This window comes from Gymnogyps californianus, chromosome 2, assembly GCF_018139145.2.
Source record: "Gymnogyps californianus isolate 813 chromosome 2, ASM1813914v2, whole genome shotgun sequence".
Lineage (NCBI taxonomy): Eukaryota > Metazoa > Chordata > Aves > Accipitriformes > Cathartidae > Gymnogyps > Gymnogyps californianus.
In genome coordinates, this window is record NC_059472.1 from 70,562,731 (window position 1) to 70,590,205 (window position 27,475).

At 42.9% G+C, this 27,475-nt stretch overlaps 1 protein-coding gene across 1 annotated transcript in view; it reads right to left on the reverse strand.

Moving 5' to 3' along the window:
* Positions 1-3,661: 3,661 nt before the first annotated feature.
* The window catches only part of LOC127012643 (sodium-dependent neutral amino acid transporter B(0)AT3-like), a 32,612-nt gene continuing 8,798 nt past the window's right edge, over positions 3,662-27,475 (reverse strand). Inside the window, exons 2-12 of the mRNA XM_050890876.1 lie at positions 24,448-24,588; positions 22,965-23,102; positions 18,473-18,654; positions 17,963-18,073; positions 12,923-13,035; positions 12,509-12,637; positions 11,732-11,888; positions 9,895-10,099; positions 8,134-8,293; positions 4,984-5,146; positions 3,662-3,874 (exon numbers count right to left, since the gene is read on the reverse strand). Of these exons, the coding sequence (XP_050746833.1) occupies positions 3,662-3,874; positions 4,984-5,146; positions 8,134-8,293; positions 9,895-10,099; positions 11,732-11,888; positions 12,509-12,637; positions 12,923-13,035; positions 17,963-18,073; positions 18,473-18,654; positions 22,965-23,102; positions 24,448-24,588 (1,712 nt within the window). The remainder of the gene's footprint in view (positions 3,875-4,983; positions 5,147-8,133; positions 8,294-9,894; positions 10,100-11,731; positions 11,889-12,508; positions 12,638-12,922; positions 13,036-17,962; positions 18,074-18,472; positions 18,655-22,964; positions 23,103-24,447; positions 24,589-27,475) is intronic.

Sequence of the window (27,475 nt, forward strand, 5' to 3'; positions counted from 1 at the left end):
CTGTTGGGAAGGTAGAAGTAGTCCATAAAGCTACTTCTGTACAGAACTGTTCTAAAAGAAATAGTGTGATACATTATGGTGGTAAAATATTTTCTACTTAATTGGTAGCAAGGTAGTACGTTAAACAGCAACTGCTGACAGGAAACGTTTGGGTGGATTGGGTAACTTGAATCTGGAAATACTAAAAGAATTAGCTTAGGAGCATCCTGAACGTGTAGTGTGGATTTTCAACAGTCATTGGAAAGCTGGGAAAATTGCAAAAGATTTGAGGGTTGGGGGGAAGGTTAAGGTTGTCTCAGTGTTTAGGAGGAGGTAAGTAGAGAGTTTGAGAGCTAAGCCATTCAGTGTAACTGCACTGTGCAACTTACGTTGCAAGTGTTGAAAGCCACTCTGCAAGTCAGCGCTGGAGGCTTTATATGGGGAGGAAGAGCGGTAGGGCTGAAAATTGTTTTTTAGTGTCTCTGTGCAGGGCTGGAAGGGAGCAATTTGGCAGAAGCCCCTCTAGAGGAAATCGTAGCATCTGCATGAGTCCATCAAACACATCCTTCTCCCCACTGCTTCCTTTTGGGAGGGGATTGTCTACTGTGAGTCTCAATCTGAGGTAGGTATCAAATTTTGCAATGTAGGGAACTGCCTGTGTTCCAGAAGGAATATGCTCTTCTCTCTGCAGCTTTACTCTATTTATTGTTTTATGATAATTTGGATGCTTCCTTAGTTATAGTACTGTTGCAGTGCTCCTTCTGAGGCTTTTTCCTTTAACAGGTACTTGAGCTCCTTGTCTTAGGGCTATGGATTCTGCTTAAGGCTGAACATCACCATGCCTGTGTCTGTGTCCTTTACAGATTTACCCCAAAGAATCCAGGCTGTCTTTACAGCCTAGACAATTCTAGAAAAGTCTTGTCTGTCAGAACGGTATGAGTTCACAGCAAAGTATTATAGCAAAGAAGATCTGATGCGATATGCAGATAAAAGATTGGGAGGAGAGTGAGCAGAAGTAGAAAGTCCTTAGTATGTAAGACTTCAACACAGGTTCAGTTTCAAGTTTGCATGCACATGCTTACTCAAGTAACAAAGTCAGTCATGCTATTCAAGAGAAAAAAGTACCTATAAGATGCTGTGCTTCATATGAATAGGAAGGGGAAGATTGTAGCACTAATTTTACTGGAACAAGGCTACAGTTCTGGCACAGGAATTTTAGTAGAGGTCACATCAGAAGTGCACTGAGAACAGAAAAGCAATGTTCCTGCAAGAGTTGCTCAACACATTTCCTACATGCCTACTTTGGCTAAACAGTAACTTCAGCTAGTGTGTTTCCCTGCCGTGAGTTGTAGTTACTGGAGCTGAAAATTGTCTTCCTCCTGAGTCCTGTCCCAGGCTGAACTGCATGTCCAGCGACCCACGAAGTCTCCCTTCTGGTGAATGGGAAGGGGCAGCTCAAAAGTCAAGAAGTCTGTGAGTGCCATGACAGTGACTCGAGATAGATTTATGGACTTGAAAGTCTTGTATATGTAGTTTAATTCTTTTCTCAGCTTGTGTCTGTATTAGTTGGATGTGTTTTTCTTTAAGAACAGATCTCTGACCAAATACTTAAACCTGCTGCATATACTCTGCATATATGATTTTAATGAACATCTAGCTATCTGTAGTCAGACATGAATATAGAGTGTATACTTTAGTTAATTAAAAGTTCTTATTTATCTGTTTACAGCTTTTATATGAATATATGCTCAAAATTGCAATTATATAGGGGTTTTTTGATTATTCATTCTTCATGGAAGGCTTTTTTACTCATAACCTTTCAAATTTAATTTGCAACAGGCAGAGTGGCGATTGAAATCTTCCATGTCATTGTCAGGAGCCTTTACAGTGCACAGCTGCAGAACATCAAGAAGTTTGCTTGGACCTTTGTGACTTGTGAGGTTTCTGCTAACAGAAGCTGTGTTTCCATGCTGGGGTACCTGCCCCTCTGTTGACTTGAAGGGCTGGGGCTGTTGGCAGGCTACCATGGGGAACTGCTGGACGTCATCATGCAGACCATTGGCCAAGTCCATGGCTCTCGGAAATAAAAACATGCGGAGCCCAGGCACTTAACTGTTTTGCAGGTGATACTACTCATCCCACAAAGTGGAAGGGCCAGGAGGCTCTGGCCTGGCAACTGCTGTGCACAGACAGTCTACCCATGCATTTCCTTCCAGCAGGCAGAGGCACGGTGTGCTTTTGATCCTCTGGTGGATCCGGTGTGACAGACTGGATGCCACTGTTTCTGGTACCATCACTGCTCCAGGAGAGTCTTACAGTCCAGGCTAGTTGCAGGACAGGAGGTTGCAGCAGCAGCTGTGTGAGGGGGTTACTAAATCTAAAAAAGAAAAATCTAAAAAAAAACCCAAACCAACCTCTCTTTCTTTACCCTGCTCTTTCCTTAAGCAGCAAGATAAAAATCATCCCCTCCTCCCTCCCAGGCTTGCAGTTCCCCTTGTGCCCCTTTCAAGGAGTCAGGTAACTGCCTTTGCTCTGCAGAGTTTGAGTTGGTCTCATTCATCTTCACTGTGTGGCCAAATCCCTATTACCCATTATGAAGCCCTACTAGTGCATAGCCTATCACAAGGCTAAATACTGAAATTGCCTCCATTTTCCTTAATCTTCCCCTCCTTTCCTTGACTGTCTCAATTACTCAGCCTAAAGGCTTTGTTATACCTTATCCTCACATACTTTTCCTATATTTTTTCAGAGGCTGCTGGTTGCTCAAGTATCTCGGCAAAAGGAATCCTCATCTCCCATCACTGCAGAGTGGCCAGGATCTGCAGGCAAGTTCAGGAAAACCTGTTTTTAAGTAAAGATTAACTTCATTGTCATCTCATGTAAGGTTGCAGCTCACTGAGAGGCTTCCGTACATCTGCACTTTTATTACAGTACTCAGTTACTGTGTTCAGTATGAGAAATTAAGGGGAAAAAATTGGGGGCATTTGTTTTCACAGTATTTTCCACTACAATAAATTCTGGAATCTGCTAAGGTAAGAGATATGTGCAAAATTAATTACTCAGATTTACTTAATGTACATTCTTTTAACTGCTGATGCTTTATTTTTGCTCTTTGCAATGCTTGCGAATATGAAATAATCACAAAAGAACTACTATTTAAATGTGTATAGGGATTTACAAAAAGTAGAGTGTAGTGGACAAGAGGAGTCCTTACTCTTCAAGAGCTTCCATTCTACATCTCTGAGGGGGGTCAGTGAATGAAACTGTAGGTGCTGGTGTTCCGATTTTTATGTTGCTGATCCTTAGGAACAGACTGGTTTTTTAGAAGAGAAGTGAAGGAAGACAGAGGGCACTTGCAATAACTAGCAGGCTTTCCAAGTTTCAAGTCTGGCTGGCGAGAGACAGGAAGTTGGTAATGCGTGAAAAGGGTTAAAGCAATGGGGCTGATACTTGATCAGTATGTAGGATTCAGGACAGGATGTAGGAGGGACAAGATTAATATAACTGTTGTGAAATTCGTTGAAAATAAAGGAAATATAGCAGCACTGTTTATAGAGTGCTAGTGATTGGCTGTAAGCATATGAACTGCGTAAGCCAGGTTGGTTGGATGATTCCATACCACAGCTAATCATGTCTAACAAAGGCTGTCTTATTTTTACTTACAGACAGATACAATGGGTGTTTATTCTTTTGGATGAGAAAAGTTGCTAGTAGCCCCCTGACATGAAAACACTTCTGGTGGTACAAAGCTTGGGTCCTTGCTTCTGCACATTCGTTTGATCAGATGGAAGAGTGCTACCAGAGGTACACACACACAAGGAAGGACAGCTAACAGCACACAGATGGCCAGTACCCAAAGTGGATAAACTTTCTCCTCTTTCATAGGGAAGCCTTCCTATGGAGATAAAAAAGCAAGCAAAAGAAATAATTGGTAGGTACCCTTACATTTTGCTATGATTTCCATTTGCATTTTCTTATGCTGTTATAGTAAGGATAGCAAAAGTTTTACGCTTGCTCTGCAATAGCATTCGGTGGCCATGTCCTCTGTATACCCTTCTCGTGGGTCTAAAGATGGCTGTAAATGTTTTACAGTTTCAAAGATTTATAGCTGGAAGTGTGACACATTCCTAGGGATGCGCGGGTTGCCCAAAGAGTTATCAAACTTTCACCCTCTCTTGGTTAAGATCTGATTATTCTTGTTAGTAGTCAAAGCTTACCTGGTTTCAGCAACTACTGAGCATGCTCTCTGACAAATAGGGAAGACTTATATGAGAGATTTCGAGGGAATGATGATAATGCAATTTCTGCAAGTCTGTGGCTATGAGTTTTATTTTGGCATGATAGATACTTAATGGTGTTTGGAGGAGACACTGCTGCTGTGTAATCCTTGTGCAGTTTAAGACCAGAATCGCTCTTCAAACCCCTGCGCAGGGTGTATTTGAGAGGGATCTGAGAAACTGCAACTGACATGGGTCAGTGACATCCAGATCAAATATTCTCAGCATCAACATGTCTTTGGTGCTGAATTAACCAACACTGTTCTCGGACCACTGCCTCCCTCCCTGTCTGCCTGTCAAAAGTACACATTCATATATTCGTCAGGGCCCCAGTGATATTGGTAGTTCTCACTGTTTTCATCCCTGGCATCTGTTATGCAGCTCTAAAGCTCTGCTCATGCATTTGTTCCACCTCTGAACCCCCTGTGGGTATGGAGCGTCTGTGAGAAATTTCACTTCAACAGTTCTCTGCATTATACACATCCATAAGAAATATGAAGCATGGAGTATGCGGGACTCCTCAAGAAGAGGCTCTGTTAACAGAAACGCGTTTTAGTATGTGCAACCTCTACGCATACTGGAGCCTTCTTATTCTGAGTATTGCATCACTTCAGGCTGCATTACGTAGGTAGGCAGTAGATGGCGATGATTTTAAAGGATCTGGTAAGGGAGAAAAATATACGACTCTTGCTTTTATTAGAAGTTTTGAAAATATTTGGAAACTTACATATTTAGGGTTCCAGGCTGCATAGCTTGGCGGCTTCTGTATCTGAAGAGTGACAAAGGCCACAAAGACAATTAGCAGGAGCAGAGGGCTAATGAACATCCATGTGATCTGCCAGTAGAGATTGGGTTTTCGTCCAGTCATCCATTTCACATCTTTACTGAACCTTTTGAGAGGAGGCATGTTTATGATGATGTCAGATCTAAGTGGTAAGTTTCACTTTTTCATATTTTTCTATAAGTTTTAAACACATGGTGCAGCTCCCTGAATCTTTTCTATTCCATACCCTTTTTTAATAACTTACTATAGACTTAAGTAAATAATATATCAATAAAATAGGTCTTTATTGATCCCTACCAGGGATGAATGATCAGTTTACATTATCAATTTACATTACCTGAGCACCTAGTCTAAGGTTTCTAAGCACAAATAAGTGATAAAAATATTACAGCAGTTCTGTAGAACTATTCAAACATTTAGAAAAAGACAAAATTGCCAAGGGAACAAACATAGCTTGTTAGGAAGAAGTCTGAATTAACCAGCACCAAATGAATCGCATCAGGTCAGGGACAAACTTATTGCAACCTGAGCCAGCTTCCTCTGCAGTCAGTAGTGGCAGTCGTTTGGACATGAAGCTGATCTTTTACATATACCTCTTACAGTTTTGTACATTGAATGGGCAGTAGATGTATGGTTCTGGGTTTGATAGTTACATGATAACCTGTATATCAAATTGGAAAGAGTTTTTTAATCTGGAATAGGAATTGTGATTTGTGTGTGTGTTCAAACACCAGCTTTGTCTTCAATCCTGTTAATCTAACTGAAGATATTAGAAATTATCTTGAGAACTAGGAAAAAGTGATTTGACTGTGCTCATATCCCATAGTAACAAAGAGGAAAAAGTATATGTATACTGGCATAACAGAGAAAATATAGGTGCTGTGGAATCCAGAGTCTGTTGTAGCATGTGAAACCAGATTTTATTGCTACTTCTTTGTCATGGAAGATTGAGGCTAGCTGTATGGGCAGCAAGAGCAATGCATGAAATTGTTTTATGATGATATAGTCTGGGAGTTGTCACCATTAACATGGGAAATGCTCCAAGGATCTTAACAGTGGATCTAAAAAAATTAATGCAGGGACTTTAGCTGTAATTGAGGAAGATTTTTTTTTTTCAGTTTCTTATTTTTAAAATCATAGCCTATGGTATAACTTAAGTTGGGATGATCCTGAAACACCTTGATATGCAACAGCACTGGCCAAACGTGAGTTCATTACCTATACAGTACTGTATTGGGTTTGCGTGGCAAGGTTTTGGTAGTGGGGGGGGGCCTATAGGGGTGGCTTCTGTGAGAAACTGCTAGAAGCTTCCCCTATGTCCGATAAAGTTAATGCTAGCGGGTTCCAAGACGGACCCGCCGCTTGCCAAGGCCGAGCCAATCAGTAACAGTGGTAGCGCCTCTGTGATAACATATTTAAGAAAAGCAAAAAAAGTTACAGGGGGTGGCAGTTGCAGCGAGAGAGAGCGGAGTGAGAAGATGTGAGAGAAACAACTCCGCAGACACCAAGGTCAGTGGAGAAGGAGGGGGAGGAGGTGCTCCAGGCGCCGGAGCAGAGAGAGAGATTCCCCTGCAGCCCGTGGTGAAGACCATGGTGAGGCAGGCTGTCCCCCTGCAGCCCATGGAGGTCCATGGTGGAGCAGATATCCACCTGCAGCCCGTGGAGGACCCCACGCCGGAGCAGGTGGATGCCTGAAGGACGCTGTGACCCCGTGGGAAGCCCGCGCTGGAGCAGGCTCCTGGCAGGACCTACGGACCCGTGGCCCCATGGAGAGAGGAGCCCACGCTGAAGCAGGTTGGCTGGCAGGACTTGTGACCCCGCGGGGGACCCATGCTGGAGCAGTCTGTTCCTGAAGGACTGCACCCTGTGGATGGGACCCACGCTGGAGCAGTTCGTGAAGAACTGTAGCCCGTGGGAAGGACTCACGTTGGAGAAGTTCGTGAAGGACTGTCTCCCGTGGAAGGGACCCCACGCTGGAGCAGGGGAAGAGTGTGAGGAGTCCTCCCCTGAGGAGGAAGGAGCGGCAGAAACAACGTGTGATGAACTGACCCAAACCCCCATTCCCCGTCCCCCTGCGCCGCTCGGGGAGGGAGGAGGTAGAGAAAATAAGGAGTGAAGTTAAGCCTGGGAAGAAGGGAGGGGTGGGGGGAAGGTGTTTTAAGATTTGGTTTTATTTCTCATTATCCTGCTCTGATTTGACTAGCAATAAATTAAACTAATTTTTTCCCCAAGTCGAGTCTGTTTTGCCCGTGACGGTAATTGGTGAGTGATCTCCCTGTCCTTATCTCGACCTTACGAGCCTTTCATTTTATTTTCTCCCCCTGTCCAGTTGAGGAGGGGGAGTGATAGAGCGGCTTTGGTGGGCACCTGGCATCTGGCCAGGGTCAACCCGCTACAAGTACACAAACTCATCCACAAAAAAACAGGACCTTCATGATCCCAGTGCCAGAGTAAGAAATGGAAAGGTGAAGTCCCAACATGTAACTGAGTAAATTATAGAGGGGACAAGATTAATCTTTATTGAGAATTGGGGAAATTTCTGGACTGGAAGGGCCCTGAGTAGAGAAGGCAGGTTTATCCTAAATCAAAATGAGATAAGGTTTCTGGCATTTACAATTACAAAGGATGCAGGAAAGCTTTTAAACTAAAGAGAGAATTTAATTAGTGTCTGCGCGGAGATGCTCAGCACGCAGGTTGAGCCTTTTAACATGGGGGAGTTACTGCATGTTGCTTACTATGAAGTTTGAGGGGAAAAAATAATGATAAACAAAAAATACAAGAGTATACAAAAGGGCAGTAACAGGAGGATATTTGAAAGACGGTGTAGCTCCTCTTGGCCAAAGAACTACAATGGCTGTTGACTTTCTAGCTTTAAACTTAGGATCCCCCCCTTCCATAAGTGCTGTGCAGAGATTATCCTTCCTGTTTTACAAATATAGGAGACTTGAAGCAAAGAATGATAACTACATTCACAGAACTGGTAAGTGCTACAGAAATAAGTTAATATTGTATACCTGTATGTAACTTACATGGATTGAGAGGAAAATGCATTTGTCTCTTATGAGAAAAAAATTATTTCTGTTTCCAACGTACCTTTTAATTTTATAGACATATGCAACCCCAATCACTTCAAAGAAAGCAATGACTAGAAGAGGCAACGAGCCTGCATAGCTGTCAAAAATGTCAATCCAGTAACTCCCTGAACGCAGCGTAAAACACAGAGCAATGAGGAAGCATATTAGACATATTATACCTGAAGGGAAAAAAGATATCTTTGTTACTGGAGTACTGAACTGAACTTGGTAAGTACATTTTGGTTCTAAATTATTTTTGCTCTTGTTCTAGTGATTTTTATTCTCTCTCCCTCTACGGAGCTACAACAAGCTCTTTTTTCCTTAGGGGAGCTAATATCACTTCCCAAACTCAGTTTTCCCCTGTGTGTTGGCCAAGAGGCACCACTCTGTTGCAGGAGGAATGCACTCGTGTGACTCAGAGCATCCTTCAGTTGTTAGTACTTCCAGCAGATAGCCTGGGCTGTGCTGTGCTATTGCCCTATGTTAATTTTTGACTGATGATGTGAGTTTCAAGTGCCCTCACTTCCGTGCAGTCATAGGCTCAAAGCGCAGGCAGCGGGCACCTGAGAAGTGTAAAGGCTCCCTGGATTTCTGCCCCCCATTTCCTCAAAGGGCCCAGAGCTACAAATGTGTATGTCCCTTATGTCCCGGCATGTATGGTTTAGGTTTCACCACACTTCTGTACAGTCAGTTCCCCTTTAGCCGAGATACGGATTTGGGATAATTGAGAGAAAAAGTGGGAAGGAGGGACAGTGTTGCTGGATGCAGACATGGGCTGCAAATCAATTTGTATGTCCTTGTGCTGTGTTACTAATAGCTTCTGACTCTGAGATGGCCTTTGGTTCAATGCTGTGTAAAATTGGCTCCAGACTTTTTTTTTTTAAAAAAAAACCAAACCTCACAATTGGAAAATCGATTTCAAAATAATATGGTTACCTCATCAAGTTGTAAATAAATTTGTTTCTACATAAAAAGTTGTAAAATGAGAAGGATATAATTTAGATGCCACAGGAAGACTCTAAAAAAGGCATGACAGCAATATTCCCCATGAGAATTTAAAAGGGCACATTGCATAAGTGTTAATCCATTACTTAAAACCGCCAGAAATTTTTCTAGACCAATTTCACAGTAGGATCTCTCAGACTCTCACCGAGTCTGGGTCTTGAGGAGCAGGTTGGGTTCAGTAACTGTCTCTGGTTGAAAAGATTCCAGTTTTGGTGCAAGAACAGGATCACACGCACTCATTCCTCGGTTTCCACGTGGCAATTTTCTACTCTGGCGTGTTCACAGTAAATGTGAAATAATCTGTAGCAGCATAAACCTGAATGAAATAGGGGTGAATGGCCTATCTTACAGTTGTGACAATGTGGTAAGTTCGTGCGCAGGTGGTTATGGCAGACCAGCTGATGTCACTGGTTGCCTTAAAGTGACTTGTTTAGGTGCCAAAGGCTTAAGTGCAGACAAGGCTCTTCCTGATGTCTACAACGTCTCAGAATGAACTTGACTCCAGGAATAGCAATTTAACAAGAAACAGCTCTTGCAAGCTAAGAAAAAAACTGGCAAGGGCAATATAATACTGTCATCTGACAGCTTCTGCCATAACTGTTACCTCATCTATGTGCTTATCTTCTGCAAACATAATCCACTGCCCTTACTAACACTATGAGATAGCTAAGTTAATATTACAAATTCTTAATCCCTTTATGATTATTTATTAAGCAGTTAGTAGTTTGCGCATCTATAAAGAAGCTACCTTCTTTGAACAAAGCAAATACCTTACCAGATAATAGCTCTTTGGGTATTGATTTAGATATAATTTGAAGCTCTAGAAGAGGAGTGAAGACTCCCTCGATGTTCCCAAACATAGAAGAAAGGCCCAAGCTGAACAACATTATGAAAAACAGGATGGCCCAGGCCTGGGAGCCTGGCATGAGAATGATGGCTTGAGTGAAAATGATGAAAGCCAAGCCAGTTCCCGATACACTCTGCAGAATTCACAGATAAAAATACGCATTATAATGGCATAAATATAGTTTCTCATGCATATAGAATTATAACACGCTTCTGTCCTTCCCTGGAGTCAAGGGTGCTGGTCAGCCTGTGGGGCTCTGTGGCAGCCAGCAGTTGAGAAAATGGGCAGTGGGGAGTGTTTGTGGGGATTTTAATTTTAAATGGCCTAGCAGAGATGTGTAGACAATCATAGAGCAGAATTTTAGCTTGCACAGAGAGATGAATCCAGAGTAAAGCAGATCTGAGAGTTGTAATTGAAATAGCAATTGTTTTGCCAATACCATCTTAAATATGTTTCTAAAAAAATCTATGATGTAATAGCTGCTGGAAAGAAAAAGATGTAAATAAGGATATGATTGCCACTCTAGCAGCAAGAGAGCTGGTGAATTGTTGATCACAAAACCCCCCATAATTACCAGGGCAGAAAAGGCTAATAGGGAAAAACCCAATTTCAGCCAAATTTCTTGGAATTCAGTCTCTCAAGGACAAGGATATTTAAATCTAAGCATTGAAAAATGATAATGTTGCTCTAATTTGGAAGTAAAAGATGTCAAATCATAAATCAGAAATGGGTACCATCACAGGAAACCAGACAAAACAGAAACTGACTTGTGTCAGGGCTGGAATGTTGTCCTTGGACTTCTCAGTCATGTGAGAAGACTATTTCACCATCATTGTGTGTTAAGGCTATCATGTGTTAGCACACTCTGTCTCTAGCAAATTTGTCCACCCTTTTGTCGTTGGTTTTTTTTTTTCCCCTTAAGCTCCTTTCTTTCTTATTCTCTCCTCCAACCATGGCCCTATTCTTTTCTCATTAAGTGGTAATGGCTTGTAACAAGGGAGTACAAATGGGTGAGTAGTAAATGAGAGTAACAGGACTGGTTGGGATCACTGGAGCAAGTGGAATGAGGTTGGTGAAGTAAACAGAGAAGAAACATCTGTCTTTAGTGATAGGGGAAATGTTTTAGGAGGAAACAGAAAGGAGAAAAGAAAGAAAGGGAGAGGATCATGATGTATTGGGGGGGGGGGGGTTTGAGGGGAAAAAAATTTAAATATTGGTGAGATCCTGTGCAGAGAGGAGGAAAAATAAAGGGAGAGGACAAGAGGGAATAGAAAGATGTGGAAAGGAAGATAAAAGAGAAGACAGTGATAAGATACCTTCCTGGTGGTCATATATGTGATTGAAGGCAAACAGTGAACATTTTAATAGATTCTTCAATACTTTCCTAAATACGGATTTAGGAAACTCCCATTCAGCATCTTTTTTCTATAATCTTTCAGCTAGATGTGTTTCCTCTGTTGTGCTTATTCCTGTAAACCAAAGTAGGACTGAATCTAGTGTCCATGGTAGGCTCCAGGTAGGAGCACCCTTGAAGATTAGTTTTGTGATAATAATGTGTAATTTTGCATGCCGTACCAGACAGCTTTGAGTTCAGACTGTCCTACAGCAGTCTTGTTATTTCAAATTTTGAAAAATTGTTTTGTTTCATGATTATGTATCATATATTCATTACAAGTAAAGTACAAGTACTTATAACAAAAAGGAAGATACCAGTCCTTCTACGTATTTTGTTTAAGGGCCACTTTGTTGAAAGCAATTATGGTACCTGATCAAGAAATTCTTGAAGGTCACAGCTTTTCAGTTTGAGTCCAGCAATTTTTTCTGGATATGATGAATTTAGGGAACTAATCCAGGCTGTATAGTTCTGTCGCATGATGCTTTCTTCCGGAAGATCAAATTCATTGATGATACTGATAATGTTCCTGCCAGAGAAGCCAACATATCATTAGTTTAAATGTTTGCAGGTGATGTGGCTGGAAATGCTGTGCCCTGTATTCAGATGTTTATAGAAAGTTGTGTTTACTTTCTGTGCTGTTATTTACAATATAAAGGGAAATATTAAGTGAGGACTTAGTTTGAATATTTTGTCCTAACTATTTTATATATATTTAATGTCTTCTCTTTCAGATACAAACTCTGAGTACTTTATGCAGATGCAGTCTCTGAAACATTTCTATTTTTATTTTATCAGCTCTCCAGACCATTTCCACCGCTTGTGTTTAATAACTTAGTGAATCTGGTGGAATAGGAAAAGGTGTTGGTTTTTTAACTACTTCTAATGCTAGTCTGAGATTGAGATGTGACCCTTGATGCACTACTTGCAATGGATGGTTTTATAATTTGTCTTGCTTCTTACAAACGCTACCCCTGATCATTCTTGCCTCAGTGCCATAATACGTTCTATTTTTATATTAGATTTCTCCATACAGATGCTTTTCCTTTTTAGTGAAAATAAATTCTCTAAATGCATGTTTTTAAAGTAACACATTATCTATTTAGGTATTGAAACCACAGTATAACCCTGGAAACGCAAGTTTCTCACCTGTCCAAGCAGTCCCAGTAGCCTGTGGTTGCTTTAAACCCCAAAATAGAAAAGACTGGGATGGAAGCGTAGAGGGATGTCATGCTGTTCACAATTGCTACTGTCACAGCATCCTTTTCACAGTCATTTCTAGAAATAGCATTCAAACAAGTGAAGTGACTAAAAAAAAGACAGTATTTTATCTGTGATTCTCTCAGGTATTTCTGCAAACATTTTATTTTTTTAGATCCCCCCGCCCCCGCCTCCTGTTAGAAAATCTATTTGGCCTTTTAGAAGGACAGCAGCTGTTAAGATCCTTTAGAAAAATTAAGATCCTTTATAAATATTCTAAGGAAAGAGTTTTGAAAATTTTAGAAAATTGCACAAAATGCAGCAAGAATTTAGCCAATTTATAAAGGTTGTAATTCTACTTACTTTGGTGGATTGTAGCTTGAGAATGCAATAAGCCCTCCAAAAGCCAAAGAGAGAGAGAAGAAAATCTGGGTGGCTGCATCAAGCCATACACGGGGATTTTTCAAAGTGTTCAGCTGAAATAATTGGAATAAATGCATGTATTAGGCTTAAATTAAAATTTCTTTTTCTCTCCCAGTTCTCATAGCTCATTTTTTATTTCAATTCTGAAGTTGTGAGTTGTGTTGCTGTCTAAATACACTGAAAATGGAAATTAGTGCAAAACATGTCAGTAAAGCAGGTGTTTCTGAAGACATAATTTGGTCTGTTTAAATGTATGTAGTAATTATAGAATCTGTTTCATTGTACACCTCTTCTGTCTGATCATAAAAATGTGTTTCTAAATGATAGGCATTAGGCACACAATAGGGACAGTACATTACATTTTTCCTCAGTTTATTTCTTTTTGTTAATCCACATACTGGGTAACTTACAGTTGAAGAATATTATCTTCCTAAAACTATATAAACAAATACTACGCCTTCATTGTTTTAAGACACAAAGTGATTCCATAGCTTTCTAAATTAGCGTAAAAAAAATAAAAAAAATACTAAAAGCCCAAGCAGACAAGAGGAGGATATTCATTAAAAAGAGCATCTTAGATTCAAAGTACTGTGAAAACAGCAATAAAAGATACAAGAGCAACATAGGAAACATAAGGAAAAAGGAGAATTTGACAGAGTGAAATTTGAATTTTGATGTAAGGGCGACATGATAGAGGAAGCTAAATTAAAAAGTCAATGATTTTTGGATTACAGAGAATAATATGCGATTTTAAATAGCTGCACTAAGAAGGAATCTTACCATTAAAATCAGGCTAAAAGAAAAAGATAAAACATAAGTACTGCGCAAAATGTAAATATGCTCAATAAATATTAGTTTCCTGCAGAAACTAAGAAGTGGCGTGTTATATTCATTACCCTACCAGGTGAATTACTTTCCGATCCGTTATCAAATAGGGGGAATAGAAACCAGTATTAGTTAAGAATGAGTGTTTTAAAAACCAGCTGGCCCAAAAGTAATACCGGGGCTGTAGAGTATTTCACTTTGTTTTACATCAATCTGAGTCAAATCTGCATCCCAGTCATGCAGGGCGAATTGTGTGTTTTGTGTGTCGTGTCGATGTGCCTGTGCTATTGATGCTAGTACATGACTAGGAACATTTGTAGGAATGTTCCTACTAGGAGCATTTGTAGGAATGAGAGGTAAGTATGCCAAAAGACCCTTAATAGCATTTTGGGTTTCTCTGAAGCTGGCCTGAGCTTGAAGAGCAAGAATAATGGGTTCACCTCAGTGTGGATGGATGCAGTGCATGTCATTACTGCAGATGCTTTCTCCACAAGTATGCCAGTGCTTTGACTGCAGTGGAACTGGTGTAATGTTTTGTACAACATAGTATAGCAAGCAGATATATGTAACCATTACTGGCTGAAATGCTTCAGCTTAGGCAAACCTTTCTAGAGGTTTATTTTGAAAGATCATAACCAAACCCTCCAATGCCAGCGTGCTCACTGGTGCAGGTGCAGAACTAGATTGCTATTGCAGTGCAGAAACTCAGCATTCGCATTGCTGCGTGGCCTTCACAGTTTGATTAAGTGCTGCCACGTCAATTGTCAGTGCTGATAGATGTGACTGTTAAAAGTCTGGCTTTCTGACTGAGGACTTCAGCAAATGAGTGTGGAGGTGGTTTAGTTTGGTGATAGATGCAATGCATTTATTGACTCTAAAAGATACTAATCAACCCCCAAACCTGAAGAAATAGTGGACAGGTAAGCATGCTGTGGCAATGTCATTATCTGGTCTTAAGCAAATTATGAATCTATATGTTATCTTACGTTTTCAGTAATATGGCATACAGATTCCATAAGCATGTCTTCAGAAGAAAAAATGTGCTGAAGCTAGAAACATGCGGATGAAGATATACAACCAGAATGTTAATGAGTGAACACAGGAGTAATGAGGAAAGGAAACATAATTGTTCCCCCCTGGGCGGTGAGATGTTTGGATACTTGAACACATGAAACACAGACAGAAACTTTCTTAAAACAGAATTAAAAAATACTGGCATCCCTGTCATGTGTAATTTTGGTGTAAAAACAGCTTTTGCTTTTCTCATAAGCAAGTGGCCAGCAGTTAAAGACAGCAGTTCATTAAGGTAATGCTTTCATTCTCCTTAATACCAGAAACAATCTGGACAGACCAGGCACCTTGAAAGGAATTTTAAGTGTCCATTCACAGTAATATATCAGGTGTAAAACTAAACTGCAAAATAGAGGAAAAAATTACAAATTGCCTCTGTGATAGAGGATCTGGTGCCTGTGCTGCCTTTTTCTTTTTCTTGGCTATTCCCATTGCTCGTTAAATAGCTGCAGAGCTCTGGGCGCAGGCATCAATTGCCCAACCAAGTTCCTGGAATTGTTCGTTGCCAGAGAACTCCCACATATTTACAGTCTCTGAAGCTCTTTCAGATGTGAAAGAGACTGGAGAAGGAGGCATTTGTGCTCCTAGGCCAACACAGATGTCTACAGAAGCTGAACCGTGTGGAGACCGTTGCTGATGCTTGATGGGATCCCTTTTCTGCTGCCTCTGCTATTTTTTTTTTTTTCCCCAAGAACCTTTCCAAAAGTCTCTGTTCCAGCTCCTGTGTTGCTTCATCTTTGTGCAACTTCTGCTTTCCCCTCAAATGTCTGTGAGCGTAACTTCAGTATCTTTTTTGTTTTCTTGGCAGCTTCACTTTCCAGGTAGCCAAGGATTTAGAGAGGGTGAGTAAATCATCAGACTTCTCCATGTCTGAAAGTCAATAAAAAGAAGTATTCATTATTTGTTCTGGAATTTAAGGTGTGAAAGTGTGTCAGATGGCAAAAAGCTGACTATGTATTTCTGCATGAAAATAAAACCACAGCCTGCCATATTTAAAATCCATACGCATGCAGTTACTATTTGTGATATTTGTTAATGAGAACTAAAATACAAACTTGGAAAGTGAATAAACTTAAACAATGGTGGTTTGGGAAAAAAAATTAAATTCAGTTGGGTGATTATGAAGTTGAACCTGGGTAAAATGTGACTTTTAGCACTAGATATTACTTTCTTTCACAGATTTTCAAAAACAGCAAACAACTGCTTTACAGTTTTGTAAGCTAATGTGGTCTGGGTGGGCCAGGTAAATCTTTGCCAAAAAAACCCCCACAAACCAACAGCCCCTCTGGACAACTCACTTTGGGACGTCCCCTGTGGAGAACTGTAACAAGAAAAACGCATGTATTTACTGACGGCAGTGGTGGGAATAGTTCCTCATTAAACGGGCTAACAGAAAAGGCAATACTGGTACTGCAGTTGTGGGCTAAGGCGAAGAACAGAGAAAGGAAATGTTGCAGTTCTATGCTTACTGTCTTTTTGAAGTCCTTCAAGTGCCAAAATCTGCCATAGCAGTTGGTATGTTAGTTTAACAAAGCCATCTCTCTGTCTTACACTGTAACTTTCTATGCAATAGCAACATCCATAGCAGATATCACTTACCAGGCTGTTGCATCAGCTTTTCCATGTTTGTAGATAAGAACATAGTTTCATCACCAAAACCGTCTTCAGATGACTCTTCAAGGCTGTCCCCAGGTTATGCTTCCTCAGACCGACTAATCATTAACCGCAGGTTGATTGCAGCCGGATTTTCATTCTGACTTCTGGCGCCAGTCTACAAAACCATCCGGCTCTTGTTTTATGATGATCCGCTCCCCCTCAGCACTGCAATACCTCCAGGCTTTGTGAATACACACAAATCTAGTTTTTGCATTAAGTGCACTGTGCAACGATCGTAAGTCCCGAAGATGCCTGAGCTCTTCCAGGGAAACGTGACAGCCAGGCTGAGACCAAATGACAACAGGCCAAGCCCTGTTCTGGTTGTGTTGTCTAATCTGCTTTCTTCATTAAGACATTGCACCAAGCATTTATTGTCCTGTCTGGGCCCTACAAAAATGCAAGTGCATGTCCTGGTCTCCTGTAAAGACCAAGGTTATCCTTTTTGAGCTCTGACAGCGTTCAGATGGGTGCCCGGGGAGGGATAAGAGAGGTGTCTCATCTGAGCGCGCTCTTGCTGTTGTCCCTTTCCAGGCTGGCACGTAATGTATCTCCGGGCTTCTTGGCTTATGTTTTCCTTAATGCCTGTGTTCCTGTTGTAGGAAGGGAAAGGGAAATACCCGGTGCTCCTGTGGTGGGAAGCACTGCTGTTGCTGCGGAGGCAGAGGATGCTCTGAGACCATCTGTCAGTGGGTGCTGCTTTTCCTCCTCTACACTCACCGCTTTATGGAGCTTTTTAGCACGAAGGCAGAGCTACAAGGAGCCTACGGTTGATAGCAACCACTTGGTGGGACAATTTGACTTTGCATTTGGGAAGGCCGCTAAGGACAGTGTAAAGAGGTCCTTCTGAAATAGCCAGCATATGGAGGGATCTGGGACTCCTGCCCCTTTGAGAAGATGAGAAAAAAATGGAGGGGGGTGTTCTCCAGCAGTTCTGTCATTTAGGGAGAGCTACAGGGGGTGAAAAACTTCAGCTATGGAGAAACAGGGGTAGGAGAAAATTGCTTTCAGCCTTAAAAAAGAGAATCACTTTGCAGTGTAATTCCTCAGTCATTTTCCTTGTGAATTCTTTAAACTTGTGTAAATTCTGTAGCATTGCAGGGAAATCCCATCTTTATCGTGTAAAAGAGAGATGATTCTGGTCGTGAAGTGCATCAGTTTCACTTACACTTTCAAGACTGAGGCACCCATAACACTAAATTTTCTGGTATTTTCTGATATGCTTATTACTGAACTGTTAAATACTTCGCTGCTTCTTTTTTTGCTAAAGTCTATTAAAATACTAAATCACTTCATCTCAGAAAAAAGAGCTTAGCTGAGCTCTTGGATAGGGAGCTAGATCAGGAGCTGCTGGAAAATGAATACACAGTATGAGATCTGAGGGGGAGTAAAAGGAAAAATAATATTTCTGACTATAGCAGCAATACTTACATTAGGGGTGAAGAGGTAAGTCAGACCGTCAGTGGCTCCTGGTAGAGTGAGTCCGTGAATAAGGAATATAGTTAGGACCAGGTAAGGAAATATTGCTGTTACATAAATTGCCTAAAGTAAGAAGACAGACAGACAGTTACTGACAATAACATCCATAAATCCTATTTAGGTTATTGCAACATACAATCCTAATAATATTAGATGATGGCTACAGATGAACATTGCCGTCTTTAAAAGAAGCAGAATGCGCTTTTGCAGAACATATTTGTAACAAAATTGCTCTTAAAACTCTGCAAGGGGAGACTGGTAGGGCAGAAGCATTTGCAATGGAAAAGGAGAAAAGTGTCATTGTGAGCCACCCGTACCACTGTTACCGCTTCGTTGGACAAGGAGCACACTAAAATGGTGCTAGTGTGATAAATGGGGAGCGCTTTCCTTGGTGGTGAAACTCGGTATCTGGAGAGCAAAATCCAAAGTGTGGGATAATGCACTTCTCTATCCCTTCCGTACCTTTCCTGTGGTTTCAATTCCTCGGATGGTGCAGAGATAGACAATTGCCCAGCAAGTTGCTAAGCACAAAATGAGCCACCACTGTAACGTGCCACTCTCAGTGACATCGGGTGTTATGTTCAAAGTTTTCCTGTACCAAAAATAATTTACTGCGGTACTTTCGTAACATTCTTCGTTGAGCCCTGGAAAAAAATGTGGCAAGCGTAAGAATAAATTTTAAAATTGGTAATATTTTTCCCACTCACTGTATGGTTAGGAAGCAATATTTTATACTAAGGGAGAGTGGCAGGACGGTCTCTTGTGGGCTGCCAAATCAAATACAGAGATGGACTGAACTGGCTTTCTGCACTGTCTGTAATGTGCAGCAAGACAAACTCTGTCACGGCAGGCTGAGACTGCGAGACTTCCATGAGAGCTTCACCAGAACATCACCGGCTTTTCTACAGGCAATAACTTTCTAAATAGAAAAGTGTCATACTCAGTGCAAAGTGAAATCTAAACTGTAATTGCGGTGGAGAATACGAAATTTTTTAGCTGTATGTCTACAAGTAGTTGGAGCCGTAACAAGATGCAGGCACCTGAGGATACATGTAAGCCCAGGATCCCCTGGCTGTGTCATGGCCCTGTAGTGGAGCAAGACCCAGGCATCAGCCTCTTCAGTTCACATTTCCAGGACTTCTGTGAGCAGGAACCTTGCGCACCTGTGCCCGGGGGAGCGGGCACTCCTCAGCAAGGCGCTGTGCCTGGAGAAGAGGGAACCGGGAACACGACGTACGCCACGACCCGTGCTCACCCCTCTGCCTACGTGCAACCTAAATGCCTGAAGAGGAGGTTGACAGAGGATCTTCAGGAAACCCACTGACCCTCTGTCTTTAGCTGGAAACTTGAGTTCCCTGGGTGCTGCAGCTCCTGCCTTTGCTCCTATCCAGAATTAGGTGTGCCCTGAGAGCATGAGGCAGCCCTGTGCATTTCCAGGGGCTGGGGTTATGCAGCGCGGAGCCAACAGAGGAGGCAGTGATAGCAATCCCTGTAACCAGCAGGTCCAGCACACACACCAAGACTGGGGGAGCTCTTTCTCCTTTCCCTGCCTGGTGAGACCTGAATGCATCTCTTCCTCTGCCTTGGAGAGCACGCTAATTTTTCTTGCAGTGTCTCCGGCTGAAGCTGCTGTTTTGCATGCAGTCCTACTCAAGTTCAGCATAACTTTTTTTCCCCTCCTTCCCTGATTTCAAGTCCCGCTAGCTTTGGCTATTGGCTCCTGCTCAGACTACCTAATGCACTGAGCAGAGTAGCTCACGCAGGGCAGTTTGCCGCTGTCCTGCCATGAACGGCTGATACCCCAGGCTGGAGAAAGGACGGCTCATTCCACTTGCATGGAAGGGTAAGTCAGTCATCCTATCATGACTCTATTACAGGAAAGAGCATGTCTGCAGGCAGGGGAATGATGAAATGCTGCATTTCAGCAACATCCTGATGCTGCATTTACTGGTAGTAAGTTGTTTGAGGTGGCTGAATGAGGTAAGTGGCTGCAGGAAACCTCCCTTATTCTCCTGTTTAAACTCCAGAGCTGGGCATGATGATATATTTTAGGAAGATAATCCTGAGGGTACAAGAAACAACTCCTGCCTCCATTTTTAATTTTTTCCTGTTGTATGAAATGCCAGCCTGTTCAATCAAGCTCGCAAACTTCTCCCTTTTCTTGTGGCCTTTCACTCACTTCTGAAACAGCCACCATTCACAACAAAACTCTGAAAACAAATGATTCAACAACATAGCAATTAAGCCACTAAGCAGAGCTCAGGGATCCTCTGAGTTCCTTGCCCCGTGGCTGCAGCAGGGAAGCACACTGCGGTGCTCCCGGGTGGCCAGCTCTGTGATCTTGACAGTGAATCGAATTTGGTTCACTTTTTGCCCTGATAAATTCCTTTTCTTTTAGGGAGTCTCTTGTTATGCAGGAGATGTTAATTCAACTATTTTCAACTAGAGGGAGGAAGCAAAGTGTGTCACTCTTTTGTCCTTGCCTCGCAGCCCTCCAGCCTCTGGAGGAGACGGTGGCTGCAGGTCCTTCTGCTGTGGGTTGGGAGAAAGGACTGACCGAGGAGCCTGGCTCTGGGAGAGGTTTGTGGAGTGATGCCCCAGTGGCAGGAGAGGACCCCCTGCTACCTGACCTTGGGGTGCAGAGCCATCAGCCCTAGCTGGGTTAAAGAGAACAGGAAGATGTTTTAAAAGAGCGAAAGAAACCTTGACAAAAGACATCATAAAATTGTTATTTCTCATGTAAAAAAGGTAATATTGGTAAATCAATGTTTTGCTCTTATTCTTCTGTAAAACAGAGCCATAACAGGACTGCCAAGTAGTAAAAATGGACTGGAAAATGCAGATTACTTTAGAAATAATCTACAAATGATAAATTTGTAATTGAACAGCTGCAGGAGATCCCAGCGGAGGAGATTCTTGGTTTGTAAGTCTTGAAATACTACAGAAATTCTAGCAGACAAAGAGTTAGGGCGCATACCTTTGAAAAGCAAGAAAAGTGACCTGAATAAGTAGTGGCAAAATCTTGACCTCAATGCTGGGCTAAATTCTGGGAAAGCTGGCCTAGCTGGCAAAAGGCTGATGGAGAGGAGTAATCGTGATTGTGGTCATTGTGGCTTTATGAAACTTTCCAAATGAAACTTGCTCTGGTGAGATTGCAAGGTGGAGAATGAAGTAACTTGCAGGTATGTGATGTACTGATTTAGCCACGTGACTTTCCAGTTACAAACTTACACTTGAAAGCGTGGTTGCCACTGAAATGTCATTACACCTGAAGCTGGCGATCCTCTTCCAGTGTATGAGGACACTCGTGTACTCAGACTTGCTGGTGTCCTTTCCTCAGCTCTGAATTAAAAGAATCGGATGGGCACCCCAACGTACACTCACCAGTGCAATCCCAGTTACCTCTGAATACACAGTCTCTGGCTGTTGAATGAAAGTCTGTGGGTTGTAGCAGAGTGTACGAGTAATGAGCTATGTAGTGAAAAGCTTTCCTGCTCTTCTGCCTTTAGTCCCAGCTTAAGTACGTGAGCCTGAAATAATGCCATTTTAATCTACGTTCAGCTAAGCCTGGTGGATGGGAACAGCTGCTGCTTGACTCACTTAGGAAGCAGCTCCCTGGAGAGAGCATTGCAATCGTTATGGAGAAGTGCAGGTTCTTCCCATCTTGGCACTGGTATTGAAAAATCCATCCTTACAGGACTTCAATATTTTCTAAAAGATGCTTAACTAAAAATGCAGTTTTTTGTATACCAAACTAGTTGATTAAAAAGTTGATCTCCAAAGCAGGTTTGGAAAACATTTGTTTAGCTCACTAATTGGGACATCTGTATCCTGAGAAATGAAAGAATCCTATTTTTTAAGGCCCAAATAATTTCTTCTACTTCTGTAACAAAGATGGGGGATGTCTAATTGTCTTCCCACTCTAGAATAGTCCTAAGGTCTCCAAAAGGAAGTTGACTTCTGCTATGTTTTGTCTTTTTTCTTAGCCTCTTACTCAGATTATGTTTCTTGCTCTGCCCTGGAACTTGTCGTCTCTCATGCTCTGAACAAAAACCAAAAGCTGACAAATAATTTTAAAGAACTGAGAGCAGTCTTCCTTATCCTGCTTAGGTACACTGTCTGTCTTTGGCCTTACCAAAGGTTTTGTAATGGGTAGTGTGAATTTGGTTTAAGCCTCAAAGATTCCCTCTTTAAGTAGTTTCTCTGCTACCTCAAAAGTGTTTTGCTTATTTAGTTGCTCCTGTTTCTTTTTTTTTAAACACTGTTATTTTGTTTCCCATTTTGAAATCAAGCAAAAGGGGTCATGGACTTTCTGGCTTTTGTTGTTGCTGTGAGGATGATGAATTTGAGTCGGCTACCATCACTCTCGTAGCTTTTTGACAGGAAAACAAACCAGGTCTCGTGCACAACTCAGGGCCAAATCAAGTGTGGCTTCTCTTCTCAGGGGTTTCTTGGTTAGCTGGTCTAGGAAGCTGTCTTGTTGGATGTGTAAAAGTAGTCCCAGCAATCTACAGGCAGAAACTAAAGTTCTCCCGTAGGGTTGTGTTTCCTGCTCTGGCAACTCAGCTGATCTTTCTCAGCACATCATGGCAAATGAGCTGAAAGGTTTCTGTAAGAGCTTGTTATGAGTCATAACCAATGCATCACCACCTAATGAAAATTCGAAAGTCTCATTTAAAGCAGTTACTGAAAGATGTAGTCATAAATTTGGTTCTTAATTATGCTAACAATCTCACGTGTCTTGATACGTCATTTATGGTAACAGGCACGTGTGTCTTGATAAAGGACTATTTCTCCATAGTCAGAAAGCAGAGGACGCTCTTTCAGACTGGTATTTGTATCATAGCACAAGCACAAAAAATAAACAAAATTTCCCGTTTCCCATTGCTAGCCCCCAGACTCTGATGTTTGTGATCCTCCTTTTGCTAGCAGTGACACTCGAAGTGGTAGTTACCTGTTCTGTTTTCATTTAGAGGACAAACACTCCAAGGAAGAGGTTCTTGGAAGGAGTTTATGAAATACCACATCACCCAGGTTAAGACAGTGTTGTAGTATAAGCTCACCAGAACCGACACCATCCACGAACCAACCCCTGCAGAAAGCACAAGATCTCAGCTTATAAGAGCTTTGGAAAAAATTATCAGTCACAGCACTTGCTCTTAGAAGCTCACGTTTCCTAATTTTTCAAGATGTTCTGTTTCCCCCCAGAGATTTTCACGTGAAAGATGGGCATTTGTGTCCTCAGTAGCCAAACACTAGTGCACAGTCCCCCAGATCACCAGCCCTGCTCTAAGGTGGCTGACACTCCCTACTTATGTAGAAGATTCAGGTTGAAATCTTTGCTCTGATATATAATACATTGTTTTCTACAAGATGGAACAACTTTAATAGCAGGGACCAAAGGAGATTGAAGTTTCACAGGATGAGCTGCATGAGGGCACTCTTTTGTCCCAAATCATGCACATACGCCCTAAACTGGTAACTGTTTTGCTCCTAGAATAAGGAAGGAAGAATAGCAACACCACGGTTTGTGCTTGCTTTTTTGCAAAGGGAGGGTGGACATGCCTAATTGTAGGAGGTGGATTTAGCTGGAGGCACCACCCTGCTCCTTGGTATTTCTTCCTGGTTGCCCTCTGGCCCTTAGATAACTCCTCTTACCCACCCTTACTCCTCCCACACACTCCCACAGGCATGGCTGTTGCTGCCAGTCCCATTTTCAGGCACCTGCTTAAAGCAGGGCATGATCCGCTAGAGTGTCCGGGGGTTTCTCTGTGCCCCTGCAGGCAGGAGGGTGCTGTCTCAAAACCGGTAGAGCTGATGGTTCAGCCCTCTAACGGTGGCTGCTCCCATTCACTTTTTGCATCCTAACAATGCGGACGGGACACAAGATATGTTTTTTTCAGTGTATATTAAATTAAATAAATAAAAAAAAATTGCTGGTACAGGACTGCACACCAGGTTGATGCACACTGCCCTGTGGATTGTCCCTCGTGCCCAGCCATGTTGTTAATCTCCCTTCAGCAGCCCCACTGTGCCCCCCTCTCCCAAAGGGAAACTTTCCCAGGTGCTTTAGGATCTTTAGGCTCCCATTCCTGATTTTGTATCTTTCTGTCCCCCCTCCAGTCCGACTGTCCCTGGAAGGAGAAGACTGGCTCCTGGAGGGGCTGTGAGGGAGGAGTGAGAAGCACTGTGGGCAGGCGGCTCTTGTGTGAGCTCCAAAATATGGTAGGAACCAGGCGGTGTTGGCTAGCAGAGCTCAAGGTCATTATGCTTCCCACAGCAAAGGTGGTGAGGTTTGAATTTAAGGCTCCTGTGTGCCTGGGGTAACACCTGATGGGAGCGATGTCCTAATGAGCGTCAGGCACAGGTCTGTAGGAAGTGAGTGCTCAGTGGGAGCTCAGCTGCAGTTCCTTGAGCTGGGACCCTGGGAGACGTACCGACTCCTCCGAGGTAAGGTGAGATGGTGTTCCAGGCACCGATGCTGCCTTTCCTCAGGCACTGTCCTAGGGCCAGTTCAAGATGCAACAGTGGGATTCCTTCGAAGAGAAGAGCGATGAAGTATGGGATCAGGAATGCCCCTGAAAACACAATTAAGTGCAATTGAGCCACATGATTATCTGCATCTCACTGAAATTACTGTTTTGTAATTTATGTGCTTTATGACCCTAACAAAGTCCTTGTGGGATGTTGTGCTGGACTGACAAAAGAGATATTCCATACCATATGACGTTATGCTCAGCATATAAAAGTGGAGGAAGAAGGAAGGAAGTGGGGGACGTTCAGAGTGATGGCATTTTGTCTTCCCAAGTAACCGTTATGCGTGATGGAGCCCTGCTTTCCTGGAGATGGCTGAACACCTGCCTGCCGATGGGAAGTGGTGAATGGATTCCTTGTTTTGCTTTGCTTGCATGCACGGCTTTTGCTTTCCCTATTAAACTGTCTTTGTCTCAACCCACGAGTTTTCTCACTTTTACTCTTCTGATTCTCTCCCCCATCCCACCGGGAGGAGTGAACGAGCAGCTGTGTGGGGCTTAGTTGCTGGCTGGGGTTAAACCACAACAGTCTTTATTGGCGCCCAACGTGGGGCTCGAAGGGTTCGAGATAACAACAGGTTTGCTTGGAATGTGCTAGATCAAATTTATAGCTGTTATTGCTGTTTAGCTATTAATTGGCAGGCTCCCATGCTTGCCATGGGGCTTGTTTGCCTTACTGTAAGTTAGAGTCTTGTGCTCATTAGTGGCTGCTTTTTGCTTTTGCTGCTTGCTGTACTGCTGTACTGCTTATCATCTTACTCTGCTGTGCCTGGGAACATTTTGATAACAGCAATGGCCATGTGCCTGGGCTGGCAGGTGGCCCGGGCATCGCTGCTGTTTCTGTGCTGCTGGACTGGACAGGCTGGAACTCCAGTGTGAACTCGAGTCGAAGGGACTGTGACCTGTGGATGAGTCCACGTGGGAGCAGGACACCCCGAAGCATCTGTGGCTGTGGATAAGTCCATGCTGCAGCAGGTACACCTTGAAGCATCAGTGGCTGTGCATGACGTCATGCTGGAGCACCTCAAAGCATGTGGCCATGGATAAACCCACAACAGCAGGTACACCCCTGGACGGACTGGAGCCATGGGTAAGGCCGTGTTGGAGCAGGTTTACTTCTGAAAGGACTGTGGCTGCGGGTAAGGCCACGCTAGAGCAGGTATATCTCTGAAGGCATTGTGGCCCATGGATAAGGCCATGCTGGAACAGGTCCACCTCAAAGCAACTGTGGCTGTGGATAAGTCTATGCCACAGCAGGTATACCCCTGAAGAGACTGTGGCCCATAGATAAGGCTCCACTTGGAGCAGGTACATCCCTAAGGGACTGCAGTCTGTGGATAAGTCCAAGCCAGAGCAGGGGCAAGGGGAGGAGTTCATCGCAATGTTAAACCCGATGGTCAGGTCCAAAGGGACCAGAGGTGGAGATTGTAATGGAAATACCTTTAAATTGTTTTAACCCAGGATTTGAGTTGCATGTTATGGGAATTACTATAGCAGGAACCACCTGAAACAATGGAGGACAAGCCTTACAAGCAGCAGTGCAAGTGCAGCAGTGACCCTACCTGAGCTGGCTTTGGAGCCTAGTAACTCCATGCAACACACCACTTCTCTTGTTCTGAGTGACCGCCGTAACAGATGGAGCCCAAAGTCATGGACTAAATGAACTTAATAGACATTTTGTGGACATTTGTGGACATTTTACAGACATTTTACAGGGGTGGTCCATAGACTAGGGGAATGGTATCTGTGTATTATATCAAAGGATGGGAAGGAAGGCGTGGCTAATGAGAATGTATTGGATAGTGTGGGACCTGAGCATGAGGTAAATGGTATGGAATAAGGGGTGGAGAATGTGCTGGTTTTGGCTGGAATAGAGTTAATTTTCTTCATAGTAGCTAGTATGGGGTTATGGTTTGGATTTGTGCTGAAAACAGTGTTGATAATGCAGAGGTGTTTTTGTTACTGCTGAGCAGTGCTTACACAGAGTCAGGGCCTTTTCTGCTTCTCACACCACCCCACCAGCGAGGAGGCTGGGGGTGCACAAGAAGTTGGGAGGGGACACAGCAGGGACAGCTGACCCCAACTGACCAAAGGGATACTCCATACCATATGACGTCATGCTCAGCATATAAAGCTGGGGGAAGAAGAAGGAAGGGGGGGATGTTCAGAGTGATGGCGTTTGTCTTCCCAAGTAACCATTATGCGTGATGGAGCCCTGCTTTCCTGGAGATGGCTGAACACCTGCCTGCCGATGGGAAGTAGTGAATGAATTCCTTGTTTTGGTTTGCTTGCTTGCATGCATGGCTTTTGCTTTCCCTATTAAACTGTCTTTGTCTCAACCCATGAGTTTTCTTACTTTTACTCTTTGAATTCTCTCCCCCATCCTGCTGAGGGGGAGTGAGCAAGCGGCTGTGTGGTGCTTAGTTGCCAGATGGGGTTAAACCACAACAGATGTGTTGAGAGAGGGAGCATTGCTAGGGATACCTGCCAAGTAACATCTGTCACTGGTAATTTTGTTGGTGAAGATGTAGGAGGAAGGACTGGGATGCTTAGTGCTGCAGGATGCTTCCCCTCAAGCACTGCTACAGCCCATTATAAATAGCCTCACTATTTCCTCCATTTCCCTTTCTTTTAAACATCATCTTTTCTCCCCCTGCTCGTAAAGCACAAGGGTTTGCCTCTCCCCTATACCATCTGTTTACCCTTCAGTGCATCACCTCATTTCTCTCCTTAAAGCTCTCAGGCGTGTGCTACTCCATCCTCCCCTGGTAAAGTAAGTTTTTGTGCTGGAGACGCCCAAGAGACCAGGTTACTTCATTGCATGAAGTTCTGCTCAAAGCACAGAGCCTCTGGCTAATGAAAAACTGAAAGCAAGACTGAAGTTGTTCTGTGAGAGGTGGGAGCAAAGAAACCTGATTTCCTCCCAGCTTGT